The 23,877-nt window shown below is 52.6% G+C and overlaps 1 protein-coding gene across 38 annotated transcripts in view; it reads right to left on the reverse strand.

The window, feature by feature from the left end:
- Window positions 1–376: 376 nt before the first annotated feature.
- Window positions 377–23,877, reverse strand: part of epn2 (epsin 2) — a 41,017-nt gene continuing 17,516 nt past the window's right edge. For 2 of the 38 annotated variants that reach the window (XR_016485495.1, XR_016485530.1), the window contains 7 exons: window positions 21,487–21,599; window positions 20,979–21,095; window positions 16,313–16,424; window positions 13,130–13,267; window positions 9,101–9,280; window positions 1,314–7,396; window positions 377–1,265 (listed from right to left, as the gene is read on the reverse strand). Coding sequence is in view for 2 of the 38 variants with exons in the window: in XM_090194499.1 (XP_090050625.1) it covers window positions 7,092–7,396; window positions 9,101–9,280; window positions 13,130–13,267; window positions 16,313–16,424; window positions 20,979–21,095; window positions 21,487–21,599 (965 nt within the window). In the remaining 36 variants the exon portion in view is untranslated. Of the gene's footprint in view, window positions 7,397–9,100; window positions 9,281–13,129; window positions 13,268–16,312; window positions 16,425–18,243; window positions 18,343–20,978; window positions 21,096–21,486; window positions 21,600–23,877 lie in introns of those variants that run through there. The other 36 variants (XR_016485518.1, XR_016485519.1, XR_016485516.1 and 33 more) reach the window with 36 other exon arrangements.

A 23,877-nucleotide genomic window follows, 5' to 3' on the forward strand; every position in this document is an offset into this window, starting at 1 on the left:
AGGGGACGACCAGTCGTGGGTCACAGACCCAAATGGTTTCGCAGTGGGAAAACCGTTTTAACTCTAGCGACTAAACGGGACCTGAACTTTAGACATTAATTTTAGAAACTCTTTATTTTTTTCCGTTGCGAAACCTGATCCGGTTTTGGAGTGAATGATTTCCGTTGTATAACATTTAGACTACATGAATACACCCGTGGTTGTACTGTGTCTCCAGCCGCACATCGGTAACACACACACACGAGAGAGAAACAGGCCACACACACACGAGAGAGAAACAGGCCACACACACACGAGAGAGAGAGAGAGAGAGAGAAACAGGCCACACACACACAAACACACGAGAGAGAGAAACAGGCCACACATGGAGACGTCAGCGCTGAAAGTGATCCATTTTATTGTCCCATAGCAGCTCCAGGTGAAGCTGGTTTAGACTGGTGTTAATATACCCCCCCCCCCCGATCCTATAAAACCCCCCAGGAAGAAATTACAGAATAAAAAGACCCACAATATTATGTTAGGATAATACAAACGATATAAATTATATTACATTATTATAATGTCAAACAGGTTAGCACACCGTCCAGACACAAGCAGCTCCCAGGAAATATTAAATGTGTAAATAAAGACTAGAGTGAGAATAATGCAAATATAATTCTGAACATGGGGACGCTTTCAGACAGGAAGGAGTGTCATAATGTTGCCTAGTAACCAGACTGTTGTCTGTGAAGCCTAGTAACCAGACTGTTGTCTGTGAAGCCTAGTAACCTCACAGCACCAGACTGTTCTCTGTGAAGCCTAGTAACCTCACAGCACCAGACTGTTGTCTGTGAAGCCTAGTAACCTCACAGCACCAGACTGTTGTCTGTGAAGCCTAGTAACCTCACAGCACCAGACAGTTGTCTGTGAAGCCTAGTAACCTCACAGCACCAGACTGTTGTCTGTGAAGCTTAGTAACCTCACAGCACCAGACTGTTGTCTGTGAAGCCTAGTAACCTCACAGCACTAGACTGTTGTCTGTGAAGCCTAGTAACCTCACAGCACCAGACTGTTGTCTGTGAAGCCTAGTAACCTCACAGCACCAGACTGTTGTTGTCTGTGAAGCCTAGTAACCTCACAGCACCAGACTGTTCTCTGTGAAGCCTAGTAACCTCACAGCACCAGACTGTTGTCTGTGAAGCCTAGTAACCTCACAGCGCCAGACTGTTGTCTGTGAAGCCTAGTAACCTCACAGCGCCAGACTGTTGTCTGTGAAGCCTAGTAACCTCACAGCACCAGACTGTTCTCTGTGAAGCCTAGTAACCTCACAGCACCAGACTGTTGTCTGTGAAGCCTAGTAACCTCACAGCACCAGACTGTTGTTGTCTGTGAAGCCTAGTAACCTCACAGCACCAGACTGTTGTCTGTGAAGCCTAGTAACCTCACAGCGCCAGACTGTTGTCTGTGAAGCCTAGTAACCTCACAGCGCCAGACTGTTGTCTGTGAAGCCTAGTAACCTCACAGCACCAGACTGTTCTCTGTGAAGCCTAGTAACCTCACAGCACCAGACTGTTGTCTGTGAAGCCTAGTAACCTCACAGCACCAGACTACACACAGACAGAACTAGGCATCATAGCATCAGAAGAGGAAGACCTGACAAAACCACATTTTCAGCCGCTAACACAGAAGGACCATCGTTACACTTTCCTTTTTAAAATCCATTTTAGTTGTTGTTGCAGAGAATCACCCAGGACCACAAACACCCCCCCCCCCCCCTCACGTTCTGAGCTGCCCCTCCCTGTGCCTGAGTAGAAAGGGCCCCCTGTCTCAGCTATAATACCAGTCCAGGGGAGGGTACTAGATAGAAAGGGCCCCCTGTCTGTCTCAGCTGTAATACCAGTCCAGGGAAGGGTACTAGGTAGAAAGGGCCCCCTGTCTGTGTCAGCTGTAATACCAGTCCAGGGAAGGGTACTAGATAGAAAGGGCCCCCTGTCTGTCTCAGCTGTAATACCAGTCCAGGGAAGGGTACTAGGTAGAAAGGGCCCCCTGTCTGTCTCAGCTGTAATACCAGTCCAGGGAAGGGTACTAGGTAGAAAGGGCCCCCTGTCTGTGTCAGCTGTAATACCAGTCCAGGGGAGGGTACTAGGTAGAAAGGGCCCCCTGTCTGTCTCAGCTGTAATACCAGTCCAGGGGAGGGCACTAGGTAGAAAGGGCCCCCTGTCTGTCTCAGCTGTAATACCAGTCCAGGGGAGGGTACTAGGTAGAAAGGGCCCCCTGTCTCAGCTGTAATACCAGTCCAGGGGAGGGTACTAGGTAGAAAGGGCCCCCTGTCTGTCTCAGCTGTAATACCAGTCCAGGGAAGGGTACTAGGTAGAAAGGGCCCCCTGTCTGTCTCAGCTGTAATACCAGTCCAGGGAAGGGTACTAGGTAGAAAGGGCCCCCTGTCTCAGCTGTAATACCAGTCCAGGGGAGGGCACTAGGTAGAAAGGGCCCCCTGTCTGTCTCAGCTGTAATACCAGTCCAGGGGAGGGCACTAGGTAGAAAGGGCCCCCTGTCTGTCTCAGCTGTAATACCAGTCCAGGAGAGGGTACTAGGTAGAACCCCCTGTCTGTCTCAGCTGTAATACCAGTCCAGGGGAGGGTACTAGGTAGAAAGGGCCCCCTGTCTGTCTCAGCTGTAATACCAGTCCAGGAGAGGGTACTAGGTAGAACCCCCTGTCTGTCTCAGCTGTAATACCAGTCCAGGGAAGGGTACTAGGTAGAAAGGGCCCCCTGTCTGTCTCAGCTGTAATACCAGTCCAGGGGAGGGCACTAGGTAGAAAGGGCCCCCTGTCTGTCTCAGCTGTAATACCAGTCCAGGGGAGGGCACTAGGTAGAAAGGGCCCCCTGTCTGTCTCAGCTGTAATACCAGTCCAGGGGAGGGCACTAGGTAGAAAGGGCCCCCTGTCTGTCTCAGCTGTAATACCAGTCCAGGGGAGGGCACTAGGTAGAAAGGGCCCCCTGTCTGTCTCAGCTGTAATACCAGTCCAGGGGAGGGTACTAGGTAGAAAGGGCCCCCTGTCTGTCTCAGCTGTAATACCAGTCCAGGGGAGGGTACTAGGTAGAAAGGGCCCCCTGTCTCAGCTGTAATACCAGTCCAGGGGAGGGCACTAGGTAGAAAGGGCCCCCTGTCTGTCTCAGCTGTAATACCAGTCCAGGGGAGGGCACTAGGTAGAAAGGGCCCCCTGTCTGTCTCAGCTGTAATACCAGTCCAGGAGAGGGTACTAGGTAGAAAGGGCCCCCTGTCTGTCTCAGCTGTAATACCAGTCCAGGGGAGGGTACTAGGTAGAAAGGGCCCCCTGTCTGTCTCAGCTGTAATACCAGTCCAGGGAAGGGTACTAGGTAGAAAGGGCCCCCTGTCTGTGTCATCTGTAATACCAGTCCAGGGGAGGGTACTAGGTAGAAAGGGCCCCCTGTCTGTCTCAGCTGTAATACCAGTCCAGGGGAGGGTACTAGGTAGAAAGGGCCCCCTGTCTGTCTCAGCTGTAATACCAGTCCAGGGGAGGGTACTAGGTAGAAAGGGCCCCCTGTCTGTCTCAGCTGTAATACCAGTCCAGGGGAGGGTACTAGGTAGTTACAGACAGACAGGTTGTGTAGTCTAGGACAGGTCAGTTACACTAGGAGATAGATGGTTAGACAGACAGGTCAGTTCCACTAGGAGATAGATGGTTACAGACAGACAGGTTGTGTAGTCTAGGACAGGTCAGTTACACTAGGAGATAGATGGTTACAGACAGACAGGTCAGTTACCCTAGGAGATAGATGGTAACAGACAGGTTGTGTATTCTAGGACAGGTCAGTTACACTAGGAGATAGATGGTTACAGACAGACAGGTCAGTTCCACTAGGAGATAGATGGTTACAGACAGACAGGTCAGTTCCACTAGGAGATAGATGGTTACAGACAGACAGGTCAGTTCCACTAGGAGATAGATGGTTACAGACAGACAGGTCAGTTCCACTAGGAGATAGGTGGTTACAGACAGACAGGTCAGTTACACTAGGAGATAGGTGGTTACAGACAGACAGGTCAGTTACCCTAGGAGATAGATGGTTACAGACAGACAGGTCAGTTCCACTAGGAGATAGATGGTTACAGACAGGTTGTGTAGTCTAGGACAGGTCAGTTACACTAGGAGATAGATGGTTACAGACAGACAGGTCAGTTCCACTAGGAGATAGGTGGTTACAGACAGACAGACAGGTTGTGTAGTCTAGGACAGGTCAGTTACACTAAGAGATAGATGGTTACAGACAGACAGGTCAGTTCCACTAGGAGATAGATGGTTACAGACAGACAGGTCAGTTCCACTAGGAGATAGATGGTTACAGACAGACAGGTCAGTTCCACTAGGAGATAGATGGTTACAGACAGACAGGTCAGTTACACTAGGAGATAGATGGTTACAGACAGACAGGTCAGTTCCACTAGGAGATAGATGGTTACAGACAGACAGGTCAGTTCCACTAGGAGATAGATGGTTACAGACAGACAGGTCAGTTACCCTAGGAGATAGGTGGTTACAGACAGACAGACAGGTTGTGTAGTCTAGGAGATAGATGGTTACAGACAGACAGGTCAGTTACACTAAGAGATAGATGGTTACAGACAGACAGGTCAGTTCCACTAGGAGATAGATGGTTACAGACAGACAGGTCAGTTCCACTAGGAGATAGATGGTTACAGACAGACAGGTCAGTTACCCTAGGAGATAGGTGGTTACAGACAGACAGGTCAGTTCCACTAGGAGATAGATGGTTACAGACAGACAGGTCAGTTACCCTAGGAGATAGGTGGTTACAGACAGACAGGTCAGTTACCCTAGGAGATAGGTGGTTACAGACAGGTCAGTTCCACTAGGAGATAGATGGTTACAGACAGAGATCAGTTACCCTAGGAGATAGATGGTTACAGACAGGTCAGTTCCACTAGGAGATAGATGGTTACAGACAGACAGGTCAGTTACCCTAGGAGATAGGTGGTTACAGACAGACAGGTCAGTTCCACTAGGAGATAGATGGTTACAGACAGACAGGTCAGTTACCCTAGGAGATAGGTGGTTACAGACAGACAGGTCAGTTACCCTAGGAGATAGGTGGTTACAGACAGGTCAGTTCCACTAGGAGATAGATGGTTACAGACAGAGATCAGTTACCCTAGGAGATAGATGGTTACAGACAGGTCAGTTCCACTAGGAGATAGATGGTTACAGACAGACAGGTCAGTTACCCTAGGAGATAGGTGGTTACAGACAGACAGGTCAGTTACCCTAGGAGATAGATGGTTACAGACAGACAGTGTAGTAGCAATATAAAGATGATTATAAGATGTGAGATTACTAATATTCAGCCAGTTAACCACAGTCCTGGAGTCAGATGTTAACTCCAGTCTCTAAATGGTGGAGGTTAGGGCCACGTTAACCACAGTCCTGGAGTCAGATGTTAACTCCTGTCTCTCTAAATGGAGGAGGTTAGGGCCCAGTTAACCACAGTCCTCGAGTCAGAGGTTAGGGCCCCGTTAACCACAGTCCTGGAGTCAAGAGGTTAACTAAAGGACTCCAGCCGGGGGGGGGGGGGGGGCCTAAAGGACTCCAGCCGGGGGGGGGGGGCTAAAGGACTACAGCCGGGGGGGGGGGGGGGCCTAAAGGACTCCAGCCGGGTGGGGGGGCCCTAAAGGACTCCAGCCGGGTGGGGGGGCCCTAAAGGACTCCAGCCGGGTGGGGGGCCCTAAAGGACTCTAGGGGGGGGGGCCCTAAAGGACTCCAGCCGGGGGGGGGGGCCCTAAAGGACTCCAGACAGTTGTATAATAACAGACATCTTTAGTCTACAGAAACAAGTCCCTTGAGTCTTTTACTCCCAAATAAACATTGTCTCTTCCTCTTCTGAGAAAGTTCATCCACCCAGTCACCAGTTCATATACGTTGACCTCAGGGGTTAAAGTTCATATATACGTTGACCTCAGGGGTTAAAGTTCATATATACATTTGCGGGGGGGTGAAAATTCACACGTGGACCTCAGGGGGGGTGAAAATTCACACGTTGACCTCAGGGGGGGTGAAAATTCACACGTTGACCTCAGGGGGGGGGGGGGGGTGAAAATTCACACGTGGACCTCGGGGGGGCGAAAATTCACACGTTGACCTCGGGGGGGGTGAAAATTCACACGTTGACCTCGGGGGGGTGAAATTTCACACGTTGACCTCGGGGGGGGGTAAAAATTCACACGTTGACCTCGGGGGGGGGTGAAAATTCACACGTTGACCTCGGGGGGGGTGAAAATTCACACGTTGACCTCGGGGGGGAGGGGGGAATATCACATGTGGCTGTGTGTCAGGGTCATAGGTCGCTAAGCAGTGACCTCACAAGTTGTGGCTGGTAACGGGGTGGGGGGGGTAGTAACACAGTGTACCTGGCAGTGGAGTCGTCTCCAGCTAAGGACTAACGGTGAAGCAACAGTCACAGCTAATTAAGCATGTGCAAAATCCCTGCTTAGTACACACACACACACCTGGGGTTGTACAAGTTTAGTTAGATTCACTCTATGATCAGACTAGCATTAAAAACAGTCAGAACAGCCAGGAATACTGTCTACAGGATACAGTATCTGATATAAGACAGAGGGAGAGGAGAGAGGAAGAGAAGAGGAGAGAGAGGAAGAGGAGAGAGAGAGGAAGAGCAGAGGGGAGAGAGGAAGAGGGGAGAGGAGAGAGAGGAAGAGGGGAGAGGAGAGAGGAAGAGGAGAGAGAGGAAGAGGGGAGAGGAGAGAGAAAGAAAGAGGGGAGAGGAGAGAGAGAGAAAGGAAGAGGAGAGAGAGAAAGGAAGAGGAGAGAGAGAAAGGAAGAGGAGAGAGAGAACAGAGAGGGAGAGGGGAGAGAGGAAGAGCAGAGTGGAGAGGGGAAGAGCAGAGGGGAGAGAGGAAGAGAGAGAGGAAGAGAGAGAGGAAGAGCAGAGGGGAGAGAGGAAGAGAGAGAGGAAGAGGGAGGAAGAGGAGAGGGGGGGTGGAAAAACAGGAGAGGAGTCCAGGGGTGTTGTCTTGTTGGGGGGGGGGGGGTGGGGGTGTAGTTGAGGCGTTCCTCACAACAAGAAGGGGTTAGTGGTCCCGGGGGGCTGTGTGCCAGCTGTGGGGGGCAGAGCTGAGCCGAAGAGGGGCTGGGTCAAAGGCATAGAGGCCGGGAAACCCCCCATCCCTCCAACCCCGGGCACCATGTGGCCCGTCAGGGGGGGCAGAGGGTCTACCATGGAGGACAAGCTGCTGAACCCTGCTCCCCCTCCCAGACTCAGGCCTGGCATAGGGCTGACTCTCATCTGGTTTAGGGTAGGGGGGTTAGGCTGGCCCATCTGGAAGGGGTTGGCCTGGGGGGCGGCTACAGGGGCGGCTCCTAAGGAGACACAGGAGAGACAAACAGAACACAGAGAAGACATCAGCATTACCAAACACCAGAGAGAGAGATTGAGACTATGAGAGAGAGACTGACCCAAACTGAAGGAAAGCTTTGACTATGTACAGACTCAGTGAGCATAGCCTTGCTATTGAGAAAGGCCGCCGTAGGCAGACATGGCTCTCAAGAGAAGACAGGCTATGTGCAACACTGCCCACAAAATGATGTGGAAACTGAGCTGCACTTCCTAACCTCCTGCCCAATGTATGACCATATTAGAGACACACATATTTCCCTCAGATGACACAGATCCACAAAGAATTCGAAAACAAATACAATTTTGATAAACTCCCATATCTACTGGGTGAAATACCACAGTGTGCCATCACAGCAGCAAGATGTGTGACCTGTTGCCACGAGAAAAGGGCAACCAGTGAAGAACACACACCATTGTAAATACAACCCATATTTATGCTTATTTATTTTATCTTGTGTCCTCTAACACTTCTTAGGGAAGTCTAACTGTGCCACCAGAGACTCTGGGTTCGCGCCCAGGCTCTGTCGTAACCGGCCGCGACCGGGAGGTCCGTGGGGCGACACAATTGGCCTAGCGTCGTCCGGGTTAGGGAGGGTTTGGCCGGTAGGGATGTCCTTGTCTCATCGCGCACCAGTGACTCCTGTGGCGGGCCGGGCGTAGTGCATTCCAACCAAGGTCGCCAGGTGCACGGTGTATCCTCCGACACATTGGTGCGGCTGGCTTCCCGGGTTGGATGCACGCTGTGTTATGAAGCGGTGCGGCTTGGTTGGGTTGTGTATCGGAGGACGCATGACTTTCAACCGTCGTCTCTCCCGAGCCCGTACGGGAGTTGTAGCGATGAGACAAGATAGTCGCTACTAAAACAATTGGATACCACGAAATTGGGGAGAAAAAGGGGTAAAAAACAAACACAAAAACAAACTGAAACCTCTGAAGTTTCTAAATGTCTGTGAGTATAACATAACTGATTTGGCAGGCGAAACCCCGAGCACAATCCATCCAGGGAAAATGTTGTTTTGAGCTCAATGTGTTTTCTATGGCAAGGCCGTTTTAACAGGAATTTGCTTGCAGTTCCTAAGGCTGCCACTAGATGTCAACAGTCTTTAGAAATTGGTTGATGTTTTTCTTGTGAGAAAGTAGTCCTGTTCTTTCCATGTGTCACTCAGAGGGACTCAAGTGGAACGTGCTTCACTTTGTTTTCGCCCGCTACTGAACGCAGTTCATCCCATCTTAAATTTGATCGATTATTTACGTTTTAAAATACCTAAGTTTGGATCTGGAACGTTGTTTGAAATGTTTGGACCAAGTTTACAGGTCACTTATTATATCCTTTGTAGGCATGTTGGGGGGAGTTGGAACCGGTTCTGAATCAAACGCGCCAAATAAAATGGACATTTTGGGGACATGATTTAAATAAAACTAATCATCAAGCTTTGATATGGGGCCAAAAACCCAAAATGTGTACCCCTTGGGGGGGTCCCAGAGGACCGCTGGTGTACCATCTGCCCAGTACTGGGTGTCTCGGTACAAGGGGGTGTCGGTACGGGGGGGTGTCGGTACAGGGTATGGGGGGGTGTCGGTACGGGGGGGTGTCGGTACGGGGGGGGGGTGTCGGTACGGGGGGGGTGTCGGTACAGGGGGGTGTCGGTACAGGGGGGTGTCGGTACCTGCGGCAGCGAGGAAGGGGTTGACAATAGGAGCAGGCTGAGGAGGCTTGGTGACCAGTGAGTCCAGGTTGACCAATGCTGCATTAGGACCCAGGAAGGACTCTGGGGTCTTCCTGTTGGGCAGAGGGTCAAACAGGTCCCCGGTACCACTAGTCAGGGAGGAGAGACCCCGACCATCACCTAGAGGATTACAGAGAGAGAGAGACAGGTTACCCCTGGCTGATGAGTCCTTGTTGTCCCCAGTCCACCTGGTCATGCTGCTGCTCCAGTTTCAACTGTGGGTTGAAAACTTACTGACGCAGACATTTGAGCCCGCAATCAAAACCGGCCGGGACCGGGGCCCGCCCTCAATACCGACCGGGACCGGGGCCCGCCCTCAATACCGACCGGGACCCGCCCCCACACAACGGGTCGTCAATACGACTAGGATTGTACCTTTGGCTTCCGGACAACGAAAGAAAGTTGATTTGAAAACCAGTAGAAGAGGACAGAAATGCTGGATTCAACGGCCCACGAGGAAGTCTTGATGAAGTAACTCCCTAAACATCTCAGGTTGGGTTTTGACGATGCTACTTTAAAAGGGTAAACATTACCTCAAAACATGAACGAAAATATCCAGGGATCAAACAGTTGGCCGCTGTGAATTGTATTTAAATTTGAAAATAAGAATAGGCTTTTTCCATTATGATTATTTTGGGCCAAAAGCCAGCTACTACCGGCTAACTAAACCCTGGCGTTGAGGTGTAGGAGCCAGCTACTACCGGCTAACTAAACCCTGGCGTTGAGGTGTAGGAGCCAGCTACTACCGGCTAACTAAACCCTGGTGTTGAGGTGTACCAGCTACTACCGGCTAACTAAACCCTGGTGTTGAGGTGTATGAGCCAGCTACTACCGGCTAACTAAACCCTGGTGTTGAGGTGTAGGAGCCAGCTTCTACCGGCTAACTAAACCCTGGCGTTGAGGTGTGGGAGCCAGCTACTACCGGCTAACTAAACCCTGGTGTTGAGGTGTAGGAGCCAGCTACTACCGGCTAACTAAACCCTGGTGTTGAGGTGTAGGAGCCAGCTACTACCGGCTAACTAAACCCTGGTGTTGAGGTGTAGGAGCCAGCTACTACCGGCTAACTAAACCCTGGTGTTGAGGTGTACCAGCTACTACCGGCTAACTAAACCCTGGTGTTGAGGTATAGGAGCCAGCTACTACCGACTAACTAAACCCTGGTGTTGAGGTGTAGCAGCCAGCTACTACCGGCTAACTAAACCCTGGTGTTGAGGTGTAGGAGCCAGATACTACCGGCTAACTAAACCCTGGTGTTGAGGTATAGGAGCCAGCTACTACCGGCTAACTAAACCCTGGTGTTGAGGTGTATGAGCCAGCTACTACCGGCTAACTAAACCCTGGTGTTGAGGTGTAGGAGCCAGCTACTACCGGCTAACTAAACCCTGGTGTTGAGGTGTAGGAGCCAGCTACTACCGGCTAACTAAACCCTGGTGTTGAGGTGTAGGAGCCAGCTACTACCGGCTAACTAAACCCTGGTGTTGAGGTGTAGGAGCCAGCTACTACCGGCTAACTAAACCCTGGTGTTGAGGTGTAGGAGCCAGCTACTACCGGCTAACTAAACCCTGGTGTTGAGGTGTAGGAGCCAGCTACTACCGGCTAACTAAACCCTGGTGTTGAGGTGTAGGAGCCAGCTACTACCGGCTAACTAAACCCTGGTGTTGAGGTGTAGGAGCCAGCTACTACCGGATAACTAAACCCTGGTGTTGAGGTGTACCAGCTACTACCGGATAACTAAACCCTGGTGTTGAGGTGTAGGAGCCAGCTACTACCGGATAACTAAACCCTGGTGTTGAGGTGTAGGAGCCAGCTACTACCGGATAACTAAACCCTGGTGTTGAGGTGTAGGAGCCAGCTACTACCGGATAACTAAACCCTGGTGTTGAGGTGTAGGAGCCAGCTACTACCGGCTAACTAAACCCTGGTGTTGAGGTATAGGAGCCAGCTACTACCGGCTAACTAAACCCTGGTGTTGAGGTGTACCAGCTACTACCGGCTAACTAAACCCTGGTGTTGAGGTGTAGGAGCCAGCTACTACCGGCTAACTAAACCCTGGTGTTGAGGTGTACCAGCTACTACCGGCTAACTAAACCCTGGTGTTGAGGTGTAGGAGCCAGCTACTACCGGCTAACTAAACCCTGGTGTTGAGGTGTATGAGCCAGCTACTACCGGCTAACTAAACCCTGGTGTTGAGGTGTATGAGCCAGCTACTACCGGCTAACTAAACCCTGGTGTTGAGGTGTAGGAGCCAGCTTCTACCGGCTAACTAAACCCTGGCGTTGAGGTGTGGGAGCCAGCTACTACCGGCTAACTAAACCCTGGTGTTGAGGTGTAGGAGCCAGCTACTACCGGCTAACTAAACCCTGGTGTTGAGGTGTAGGAGCCAGCTACTACCGGCTAACTAAACCCTGGTGTTGAGGTGTATGAGCCAGCTACTACCGGCTAACTAAACCCTGGTGTTGAGGTGTAGGAGCCAGCTACTACCGGCTAACTAAACTCTGGTGTTGAGGTGTATGAGCCAGCTACTACCGGCTAACTAAACCCTGGTGTTGAGGTGTAGGAGCCAGCTTCTACCGGCTAACTAAACCCTGGCGTTGAGGTGTGGGAGCCAGCTACTACCGGCTAACTAAACCCTGGTGTTGAGGTGTAGGAGCCAGCTACTACCGGCTAACTAAACACTGGTGTTGAGGTGTAGGAGCCAGCTACTACCGGCTAACTAAACCCTGGTGTTGAGGTGTAGGAGCCAGCTACTACCGGCTAACTAAACCCTGGTGTTGAGGTGTAGGAGCCAGCTACTACCGGATAACTAAACCCTGGTGTTGAGGTGTACCAGCTACTACCGGATAACTAAACCCTGGTGTTGAGGTGTAGGAGCCAGCTACTACCGGCCAACTAAACCCTGGTGTTGAGGTGTACCAGCTACTACCGGCTAACTAAACCCTGGTGTTGAGGTGTACCAGCTACTACCGGCTAACTAAACCCTGGTGTTGAGGTATAGGAGCCAGCTACTACCGACTAACTAAACCCCGGTGTTGAGGTGTAGGAGCCAGCTACTACCGGCTAACTAAACCCTGGTGTTGAGGTGTAGGAGCCAGCTACTACCGGCTAACTAAACCCTGGTGTTGAGGTATAGGAGCCAGCTACTACCGGCTAACTAAACCCTGGTGTTGAGGTGTACCAGCTACTACCGGCTAACTAAACCCTGGTGTTGAGGTGTACCAGCTACTACCGGCTAACTAAACCCTGGTGTTGAGGTGTACCAGCTACTACCGGCTAACTAAACCCTGGTGTTGAGGTGTAGGAGCCAGCTACTACCGGCTAACTAAACCCTGGTGTTGAGGTGTAGGAGCCAGCTACTACCGGCTAACTAAACCCTGGTGTTGAGGTGTAGGAGCCAGCTACTACCGGCTAACTAAACCCTGGTGTTGAGGTGTAGGAGCCAGCTACTACCGGCTAACTAAACCCTGGTGTTGAGGTGTAGGAGCCAGCTACTACCGGCTAACTAAACCCTGGTGTTGAGGTGTAGGAGCCAGCTACTACCGGCTAACTAAACCCTGGTGTTGAGGTATAGGAGCCAGCTACTACCGGCTAACTAAACCCTGGTGTTGAGGTGTAGGAGCCAGCTACTACCGGCTAACTAAACCCTGGTGTTGAGGTGTAGGAGCCAGCTACTACCGGCTAACTAAACCCTGGTGTTGAGGTGTAGGAGCCAGCTACTACCGGCTAACTAAACCCTGGCGTTGAGGTGTAGGAGCCAGCTACTACCGGCTAACTAAACCCTGGTGTTGAGGTGTAGGAGCCAGCTACTACCGGCTAACTAAACCCTGGCGTTGAGGTGTAGGAGCCAGCTACTACCGGCTAACTAAACCCTGGTGTTGAGGTGTAGGAGCCAGCTACTACCGGCTAACTAAACCCTGGTGTTGAGGTGTACCAGCTACTACCGGCCAACTAAACCCTGGTGTTGAGGTGTACCTGCGTAGGAGGTTCCTCCAGAACCCCAGGGGTCAGGAGCAGGGTTGGTTCCCCAGGGATCACTGCTCTTCATGGGGGGAACAGAGGAGGACGGGGGCCCCCAGGGGTCTACTGGAGCCACTGGCGTTGGGGCTGCACCTGGACACACAGACACAACATGAGTCCCACCCCAGTAGACAGATGACAAGTCATTCCTGCTGTCTGTCACAATGCTGTTCCCTCGTTTTCAGATCACTACTGTTCTGGACGACTAACATCTCTCTCCCCCCTCTCCGTCCTCCCCCCCCCCCCTCTCTCTCTGTCCCCCCCTCTCTGTCCTCCCCCCTCTCTCTCCATCCCCCCCTCAGTCCCCCCCTTCTCTCTCTCTCCGACCCCCTCTCTCTCCGTCCCCCTCTCCGTCCTCCCCCCCTCAGTCCCCCCCTCTGTCCCCCCCTCTCTCTTTCTCCACCCCCCCTCTCCATTCTCCCCCCTCAGTCCCCCCTTCTCTCTTTCTCAGCCCCCCCCCTCTCCATCCTCCCCCCCTCTCTCTCCGGCATCCCCCCTCTCTCTCAGTCCCCCCTCTCTCTCCGCCCTCCCCTCTCTCTGTCCCCCCCTCTCTCTCCGCCCTCCCCCCCCTCTCTCTCCACCCTCCCCATCTCTCCACCCCCCGCCTCTCCCCCCCTCCTCTCCCCCCAGTCTCTTTCCACCCCCCGCCTCTCCCCCATCTCTTTCCAACCCCCGCCTCTCACCAGTCTCCCCACCCCCCGCCTCTCCCCCCGTCTCTCTCCCCAACCCCCGCCTCTCCCCCCGTCTCTCTCCACCCCCGCCTCTCTCCACCCCCCGTCTCTCACCCCGTCTCTCTCTACACCCCGTCTCTCTCTCCTCCCCCCGCCTCTCTCTCTACACCCCCCGCCTCTCTCTCTACACCCCCCGCCTCTCACCCAGTCTCTCTCTACACCCCCGCCTCTCCCCCCGCCTCGCTCTCTACACCCCCCGCCTCGCTCTCTCCACCCCCCGCCTCGCTCTCTCCTCCCCCCGCCTCTCTCTCTACACCCCCCGCCTCTCTCTCTACACCCCCCCGCCTCTCCCCCCGCCTCTCTCTACACCCCCCGCCTCGCTCTCTACACCCCCCGACTCTCCCCCCCGTCTCTCCACCCCCCCGCCTCTCTCTCTACACCCCCCGCCTCTCTCCACCCCCCCGTCTCTCTCTCTCTCCCCCCTCTCAGTAGATATGTCAGGACCAGTATAGCAGCATTCCTGCTGAACAAAGAGCCACTGTTCTGACAACTGCAGGTGTAGAGGAGACAGAGACAGTCCCTGTCCTTCCACACTGGTCCCTGTCCCCTTCCACACCGACAAACCCACTGGTCCCTGTCCCCTTCCCCCACTGGTCCCTGTCCCCTTCCACACCGACAAACCCACTGGTCCCCGTCCCCTTCCCCCCACTGGTCCCTGTCCCCTTCCACACTGACAAACCCACTGGTCCCCGTCCCCTTCCCCCCACTGGTCCCTGTCCCCCACTGGTCCCTTGCCCCTTCCCCCACTGGTCCCTGTCCCCTTCCACACTGACAAACCCACTGGTCCCTGTCCCCCACTGGTCCCTGTCCCCTTCCACACTGACAAACCCACAGGTCCCTGTCACCCACTGGTCCCCGGTCCCCTTCCCCCACTGGTCCCTGTCCCCTTCCCCCACTGGTCCCTGTCCCCCACTGGTCCCTGTCACCCACTGGTCCTCGGTCCCCTTCCCCCACTGGTCCCTGTCCCCTTCCCCCACTGGTCCCTGTCCCCCACTGGTCCCTGTCCCCCACTGGTCCCTGTCCCCCACTGGTCCCTGTCCCCATCCCCACTGATAAACCCACTGGTCCCTGTCCCCTTCCCCCACTGGTCCCTGTCCCCTTCCCCCACTGGTCCCTGTCCCCGTCCCCCACTGGTCCCTGTCCCCCACTGGTCCCTGTCCCCTTCCCCACTGATAAACCCACTGGTCCCTGTCCCCTTCCCCCACTGGTCCCTGTCCCCTTCCCCCACTGGTCCCTGTCCCCCACTGGTCCCTGTCCCCCACTGGTCCCCGTGTCCTGGGTTCATTTGGGAACAGCTCGTCCCCCTAATCTGGATTATCATACTGTTGTATTGTGCCAGGGACTCCCAGTGGTTCATTTGGGAACAGCTCATCCCCCTAATCTGGATTATCATACTGTTGTATTGTGCCAGGGACTCCCAGTGGTTCATTTGGGAACAGCTCGTCCCCCTAATCTGGATTATCATACTGTTGTATTGTGCCAGGTACTCCCAGTGGTTCATTTGGGAACAGCGTGTCCCCCTAATCTGGATTATCATACTGTTGTATTGTGCCAGGGACTCCCAGTGGTTCATTTGGGAACAGCGTTGTCCCCTAATCTGGATTATCATACTGTTGTATTGTGCCAGGGACTCCCAGTGGTTCATTTGGGAACAGCTCATCCCCCTAATCTGGATTATCATACTGTTGTATTGTGCCAGGGACTCCCAGTGGTTCATTTGGGAACAACGTGTCCCCCTAATCTGGATTATCATACTGTTGTATTGTGCCAGGAACTCCCAGTGGTTCATTTGGGAACAGCGTGTCCCCTAATCTGGATTATCATACTGTTGTATTGTGCCAGGTACTCCCAGTGGTTCATTTGGGAACAGCGTGTCCCCTAATCTGGATTATCATACTGTTGTATTGTGCCAGGGACTCCCAGTGGTTCATTTGGGAACAACGTGTCCCCTAATCTGGATTATCATACTGTTGTATTGTGCCAGGGACTCCCAGTGGTTCATTTGGGAACAGCGTGTCCCCTAATCTGGATTATCATACTGTTGTATTGTGCCAGGGACTCCCAGTGGTTCATTTGGGAACAGCTTGTCCCCCTAATCTGGATTATCAGCTGTTGTCAAACACATGTTGATAACAAAAAGACGATTGATTCTCTTCCTAATTAGTGAAGTGGTGAATTCTACTAGATGAAAACCCTCAAAATGAGTTTTACATCCTGGCATTTAAAAGCACTCCATTATCTACATTTAACATATTTTTTTATATTATATTTACACATGACCAAAATACCTGCCATTTAGAGCACAAGTACGGGTACTCAGACACGGTGTGTGTGTGTGTGTGTGTGTGTGTGTGTGTGTGTGTGTGTGTGTGTGTGTGTGTGTGTGTGTGTGTGTGTGTGTGTGTACCGTAGGCCTGCCAGGGGTCTGGTGCGGCGGCAGCGCCTCCTCTCGCCCCCCAGGGGTCGGCCGAATCCGATTCTGGAACATCCATCAGATCCAACAGAGAGGACTGGGCCTGCTGGGAGGAGAGAGAGAGAGAGAGAGAGAGAGAGATGACCACCCATTAGATCCTAACAGAGAGGACTGGGCCTGCTGGGAGGAGAGAGAGAGAGAGAGAGATGACCACCCATTAGATCCTAACAGAGAGGACTGGGCCTGCTGGGAGGAGAGAGAGAGAGATGACCACCCATTAGATCCTAACAGAGGACTGGGCCTGCTGGGAGGAGAGAGAGAGAGAGAGATGACCACCCATTAGATCCTAACAGAGGACTGGGCCTGCTGGGAGGAGAGAGAGAGAGAGATGACCACCCATTAGATCCTAACAGAGAGGACTGGGCCTGTTGGGAGGAGAGAGAGAGAGAGAGAGATGACCACCCATTAGATCCTAACAGAGGACTGGGCCTGCTGGGAGGAGAGAGAGAGAGAGATGACCACCCATTAGATCCTAACAGAGAGGACTGGGCCTGCTGGGAGGAGAGAGAGAGAGAGAGAGATGACCACCCATTAGATCCCAACAGAGAGGATTGGGCCTGTTGGGAGGAGAGAGAGAGAGATGACCACCCATTAGATCCTAACAGAGAGGACTGGGCCTGCTGGGAGAAGAGAGAGAGAGATGACCACCCATTAGATCCTAACAGAGAGGACTGGGCCTGCTGGGAGGAGAGAGAGAGAGAGAGAGAGATGACCACCCATTAGATCCTAACAGAGAGGACTGGGCCTGCTGGGAGAAGAGAGAGAGAGATGACCACCCATTAGATCCTAACAGAGAGGACTGGGCCTGTTGGGAGGAGAGAGAGAGAGAGAGAGAGAGATGACCACTCATTAGATCCTAACAGAGAGGACTGGGCCTGCTGGGAGGAGAGAGAGAGAGAGAGAGAGAGAGAGAGAGAGAGAGAGAGAGAGAGAGAGAGAGAGATGACCACCCATTAGATCCCAACAGAGGACTGGGCCTGTTGGGAGGAGAGAGAGAGAGATGACCATCCATTAGATCCCAACAGAGAGGACTGGGCCTGTTGGGAGGAGAGAGAGAGAGATGACCACCCATTAGATCCCAACAGAGAGGACTGGGCCTGTTGGGAGGAGAGAGATGACCACCCATTAGATCCTAACAGAGAGGACTGGGCCTGCTGGGAGAAGAGAGAGAGAGATGACCACCCATTAGATCCTAACAGAGGACTGGGCCTGTTGGGAGGAGAGAGAGAGAGAGAGAGATGACCACCCATTAGATCCTAACAGAGAGGACTGGGCCTGCTGGGAGGAGAGAGAGAGAGAGAGAGAGAGAGAGAGAGAGAGAGAGAGAGAGAGAGAGAGAGAGAGAGAGAGAGAGAGAGAGAGAGAGAGAGAGAGATGACCACTCATTAGATCCTAACAGAGAGGACTGGGCCTGCTGGGAGGAGAGAGAGAGAGAGAGAGAGAGAGAGAGAGAGAGAGAGAGAGAGAGAGAGAGAGAGAGAGAGAGATGACCACCCATTAGATCCCAACAGAGAGGACTGGGCCTGCTGGGAGGAGAGAGAGAGAGATGACCACCCATTAGATCCTAACAGAGAGGACTGGGCCTGCTGGGAGGAGAGAGAGAGAGAAATGACCACCCATTAGATCCTAACAGAGGACTGGGCCTGCTGGGAGGAGAGAGAGAGAGAGAGATGACCACCCATTAGATCCTAACAGAGAGGACTGGGCCTGCTGGGAGGAGAGAGAGAGAGAGAGAGAGAGAGATGACCACCCATTAGATCCTAACAGAGAGGACTGGGCCTGCTGGGAGGAGAGAGAGAGAGATGACCACCCATTAGATCCTAACAGAGGACTGGGCCTGTTGGGAGGAGAGAGAGAGAGAGATGACCACCCATTAGATCCTAACAGAGAGGACTGGGCCTGTTGGGAGGAGAGAGAGAGAGAAATGACCACCCATTAGATCCTAACAGAGAGGACTGGGCCTGCTGGGAGGAGAGAGAGAGAGAGAGATGACCACCCATTAGATCCTATGAGGGGTCAATCAGTCAGCCAGGCAGGAGTCTCATGAGGGGTCAGTCAGCCCAGCAGGAGTCTCATGAGGGGTCAATCAGTCAGCCCAGCAGGAGTCTCATGAGGGGTCAATCAGTCAGCCCAGCAGGAGTCTCATGAGGGGTCAATCAGTCAGCAGTCTCATGTACATTGTACAGCTGCAGCTAACCGATCGCTGCAGCTGTACATAGTCTATTGGTAAATAGCCCACCCATTTTCACCTACCTCATCCCCATACTGTTTTTATTTATTTACTTTTCTGCTCTTTTGCACACCAATATCTCTACCTGTACATGACCATCTGATCATTTATCACTCCAGTGTTAATCTGCTAAATTGTAATTATTCACCTACCTCCTCATGCCTTTTGCACACATTGTATATAGACTCCCCCTTTGTTTTCTACTGTGTTATTGACTTGTTAATTGTTTACTCCATGTGTAACTCTGTGTTGTCTGTTCACACTGCTATGCTTTATCTTGGCCAGGTCACAGTTGCAAATGAGAACTTGTTCTCAACTAGCCTACCTGGTTAAATAAAGGTGAAATAAATAAAAAAAATAAAAAATGAGGGGTCAATCAGTCAGCAGTCTCATGAGGGGTCAATCAGTCAGACCGGCAGCAGTCTCATGAGGGGTCAGTCAGCAGTCTCATGAGGGGTCAATCAGTCAGCAGTCTCATGAGGGGTCAATCAGTCAGCCAGTCAGCAGTCTCATGAGGGGTCAATCAGTCAGCAGTCTCATGAGGGGTCAATCAGGCAGCAGTCTCATGAGGGGTCAATCAGTCAGCAGTCTCATGAGGGGTCAATCAGTCAGCCAGGCAGCAGTCTCATGAGGGGTCAATCAGGCAGCAGTCTCATGAGGGGTCAATCAGTCAGCAGTCTCATGAGGGGTCAATCAGTCAGCCAGGCAGCAGTCTCATGAGGGGTCAATCAGTCAGCAGTCTCATGAGGGGTCAATCAGTCAGCCAGTCAGCAGTCTCATGAGGGGTCAATCAGTCAGCAGTCTCATGAGGGGTCAATCAGGCAGCAGTCTCATGAGGGGTCAATCAGTCAGCAGTCTCATGAGGGGTCAATCAGTCAGCCAGGCAGCAGTCTCATGAGGGGTCAATCAGTCAGCAGTCTCATGAGGGGTCAATCAGTCAGCCAGGCAGCAGTCTCATGAGGGGTCAATCAGTCAGCAGTCTCATGAGGGGGTCAATCAGTCAGCAGTCTCATGAGGGGTCAATCAGTCAGCAGTCTCATGAGGGGTCAATCAGTCAGCAGTCTCATGAGGGGTCAATCAGTCAGCAGTCTCATGAGGGGTCAATCAGTCAGCAGTCTCATGAGGGGTCAATAGTCAGCAGTCTCATGAGGGGTCAATCAGTCAGCAGTCTCATGAGGGGTCAATCAGTCAGCAGTCTCATGAGGGGTCAATCAGTCAGCAGTCTCATGAGGGTCAATCAGGCAGCAGTCTCATGAGGGGTCAATCAGGCAGCAGTCTCATGAGGGGTCAATCAGTCAGCAGTCTCATGAGGGGTCAATCAGTCAGCCAGGCAGCAGTCTCATGAGGAGTCAATCAGTCAGCAGTCTCATGAGGGGTCAATCAGTCAGCAGTCTCATGAGGGGTCAATCAGTCAGCAGTCTCATGAGGGTCAATCAGTCAGACCAGCAGCAGTCTCATGAGGGGTCAATCAGTCAGCAGTCTCATGAGGGGTCAATCAGTCAGCAGTCTCATGAGGGGTCAATCAGTCAGCAGTCTCATGAGGGGTCAATCAGTCAGCAGTCTCATGAGGGTCAATCAGTCAGCAGTCTCATGAGGGGTCAATCAGGCAGCAGTCTCATGAGGGGTCAATCAGTCAGCAGTCTCATGAGGGGTCAATCAGTCAGCAGTCTCATGAGGGGTCAATCAGTCAGCCAGTCAGCAGTCTCATGAGGGGTCAATCAGTCAGCCAGTCAGCAGTCTCATGAGGGGTCAATCAGTCAGCAGTCTCATGAGGGGTCAATCAGTCAGCAGTCTCATGAGGGGTCAATCAGTCAGCAGTCTCATGAGGGGTCAATCAGTCAGCAGTCTCATGAGGGGTCAATCAGTCAGCCCAGCAGCAGTCTCATGAGGGTCAATCAGTCAGACCAGCAGCAGTCTCATGAGGGGTCAATCAGTCAGCAGTCTCATGAGGGGTCAATCAGTCAGCAGTTTCATGAGGGGTCAATCAGTCAGCAGTCTCATGAGGGGTCAATCAGTCAGCCCAGCAGCAGTCTCATGAGGGTCAATCAGTCAGCCAGGCAGCAGTCTCATGAGGGGTCAATCAGTCAGCCAGGCAGCAGTCTCATGAGGGGTCAATCAGTCAGCAGTCTCATGAGGGGTCAATCAGTCAGCAGTCTCATGAGGGGTCAATCAGTCAGCAGTCTCATGAGGGGTCAATCAGTCAGCAGTCTCATGAGGGGTCAATCAGTCAGCAGTCTCATGAGGGGTCAATCAGTCAGCCAGGCAGCAGTCTCATGAGGAGCCAATCAGTCAGACCAATCAGCTATGAGAAAAACAGACTACCAACCTACAGCCATAACATGGGAAACACTGAGATAGTTCTGTCTGTACCTCTCTCTTCTTCTTGGCTAGTTTTCCAGAGCCGGTATCACCGAGGGCTTTTCCTTTACGACTCTCCTCGAGTGCCATCTGGAGTCTCAGGTCATCTCCCCGACGCATCCTGTCCTCCTACACAGAGAGAGACAGGGACACACAGGGAGCGAGAGAGACAGAGAGACACAGAGAGAGCTGTAATCGCAGCAGGGGGCAGCACTGAGCCGTCTCCTCAGAGATCCTCACTGAACTTCTGGAGAGAGTTTGCTGCACTGAAAGTAAAGGGGCTGAATAATTTTGCACGCCCAATTTTTCAGTTTTTGATTTGTTAAAAAAAGTTTGAAATATCCAATAAATGTCGTTCCACTTCATGATTGTGTCCCACTTGTTGTTGATTCTTCACAAAAAAATACAGTTTTATATCTTTATGTTTGAAGCCTGAAATGTGGCAAAAGGTCGCAAAGTTCAAGGGGGCCGAATACTTTCGCAAGGCACTGTATGTGTGTGTGTGTGTGTGTGTGTGTACCTGTTCAGCAGCCTCTCTGCTCATGGCCAGGGCTAGCTGCAGCTGTAGCTCCTCCTCTCCGCTGGTCTGGGGGCGGGCCTGCTCCAACTCTGAGCCTGGAACCGGAGACGTGGCTACACACACACACACACACCAGACACACAGACGTTAGACATGCCTCAGCAGAACGGACACTGTAGTACTAGACTAGAGAGATCAGACAGACGACATTATGACTGCTAAACTACACACACACACACACCAGACACACACACACACCAGACACACACACACACCAGACACACACACACCAGACACACACACAGACGTTAGACATGCCTCAGCAGAACGGACACTGTAGTACAAGACTAGAGAGATCAGACAGAAGACATTATGACTGCTAAACTACACACACACACACACGCGAGCAGCTTCTATGAGACTGTGGCTGGAAACAGTGAGTGTGTTGTTTCCGTGGGAACAGAGGCGGGGGCGGGAGTAGACGACGACAGCATGGTCGGAGACTGATGACATCATACATTTTCTACTTTCTGTCTGCCTTGCTTTGCTGCCTCTCCCACTCTTCACCCACCCCCCCCCCCTTCCCCCTCTGAATGTCCCGTCTCCCCCTGCAGTACCCCGGTCGGCCTTCCATTGGAGTTACTCAATGAAAGGGGGCAGCACTGAGCCGTCTCCCCCTGCAGTACCCCGGACGGCCTTCCATTGGAGTTACTCAATGAAAGGGGGCAGCACTGAGCCGTCTCCCCCTGCAGTACCCCGGTCGGCCTTCCATTGGAGTTACTCAATGAAAGGGGGCAGCACTGAGCCGTCTCCCCCTGCAGTACCCCGGACGGCCTTCCATTGGAGTTACTCAATGAAAGGGGGCAGCACTGAGCCGTCTCCCCCTGCAGTACCCCGGACGGCCTTCCATTGGAGTTACTCAATGAAAGGGGGCAGCACTGAGCCGTCTCCCCCTGCAGTACCCCGGTCGGCCTTCCATTGGAGTTACTCAATGAAAGGGGGCAGCACTGAGCCGTCTCCCCCTGCAGTACCCCGGTCGGCCTTCCATTGGAGTTACTAAATGAAAGGGGGCAGCACTGAGCCGTCTCCCCCTGCAGTACCCCGGACGGCCTTCCATTGGTGTTACTCAATGAAAGGGGGCAGCACTGAGCCGTCTCCCCCTGCAGTACCCCGGACGGCCTTCCATTGGAGTTACTCAATGAAAGGGGGCAGCACTGAGCCGTCTCCCCCTGCAGTACCCGGACGGCCTTCCATTGGAGTTACTCAATGAAAGGGGGCAGCACTGAGCCGTCTCCCCCTGCAGTACCCCGGTCGGCCTTCCATTGGAGTTACTCAATGAAAGGGGGCAGCACTGAGCCGTCTCCCCCTGCAGTACCCCGGTCGGCCTTCCATTGGAGTTACTCAATGAAAGGGGGCAGCACTGAGCCGTCTCCCCCTGCAGTACCCCGGTCGGCCTTCCATTGGAGTTACTCAATGAAAGGGGGCAGCACTGAGCCTTCTCCCCCTGCAGTACCCCGGTCAGCCTTCCATTGGTGTTAATCAATGAAAGGGGGCAGCACTGAGCTGTCCACATTCAGATGTCATAAAATCAGAATCATTCTGTAAAAAGTCCCCAAAGAGAAAACATCCCTGTGTCGCTCGTCTTTTCAGTTCGCTGCAGCTAGCGACTGGAACGAGCTGCAACTAACACTCAAACTGGACAGTTTGATCTCAATCTCTCTTCATTCAAAGACTCAACCATGGACACTCTTACTAACAGTTGTGGCTGCTTTGTGTGATGTATTGTTGTCTCTACCTTCTTGTCCTTTGTGCTGTTGTCTGTGACATCCTAACCCACTACATATTCAGACAGACTCCATCCTAACCCACTACATATTCAGACAGACTCCATCCTAACCCACTACATATTCAGACAGACTCCATCTAACCCACTACATATTCAGACAGACTCCATCCTAACCCACTACATATTCAGTCAGACTCCATCCTAACCCACTACGTGTTCAGTCAGACTCCATCCTAACCCACTACATATTCAGTCAGACTCCATCCTAACCCACTACATATTCAGTCAGACTCCATCCTAACCCACTACATGTTCAGTCAGACTCCATCCTAACCCACTATATATTCAGTCAGACTCCATCCTAACCCACTACATGTTCAGTCAGACTCCATCCTAACCCACTACATATTCAGACAGACTCCTTCCTAACCCACTACATATTCAGTCAGACTCCATCCTAACCCACTACATATTCAGTCAGACTCCATCCTAACCCACTACATGTTCAGTCAGACTCCATCCTAACCCACTACATATTCAGACAGACTCCATCCTAACCCACTACATGTTCAGTCAGACTCCATCCTAACCCACTACATATTCAG

This window comes from Oncorhynchus mykiss, chromosome 13 (genome assembly GCF_057628025.1).
Source record: "Oncorhynchus mykiss isolate SJ-2025 chromosome 13, ASM5762802v1, whole genome shotgun sequence".
Classification (NCBI taxonomy): domain Eukaryota; kingdom Metazoa; phylum Chordata; class Actinopteri; order Salmoniformes; family Salmonidae; genus Oncorhynchus; species Oncorhynchus mykiss.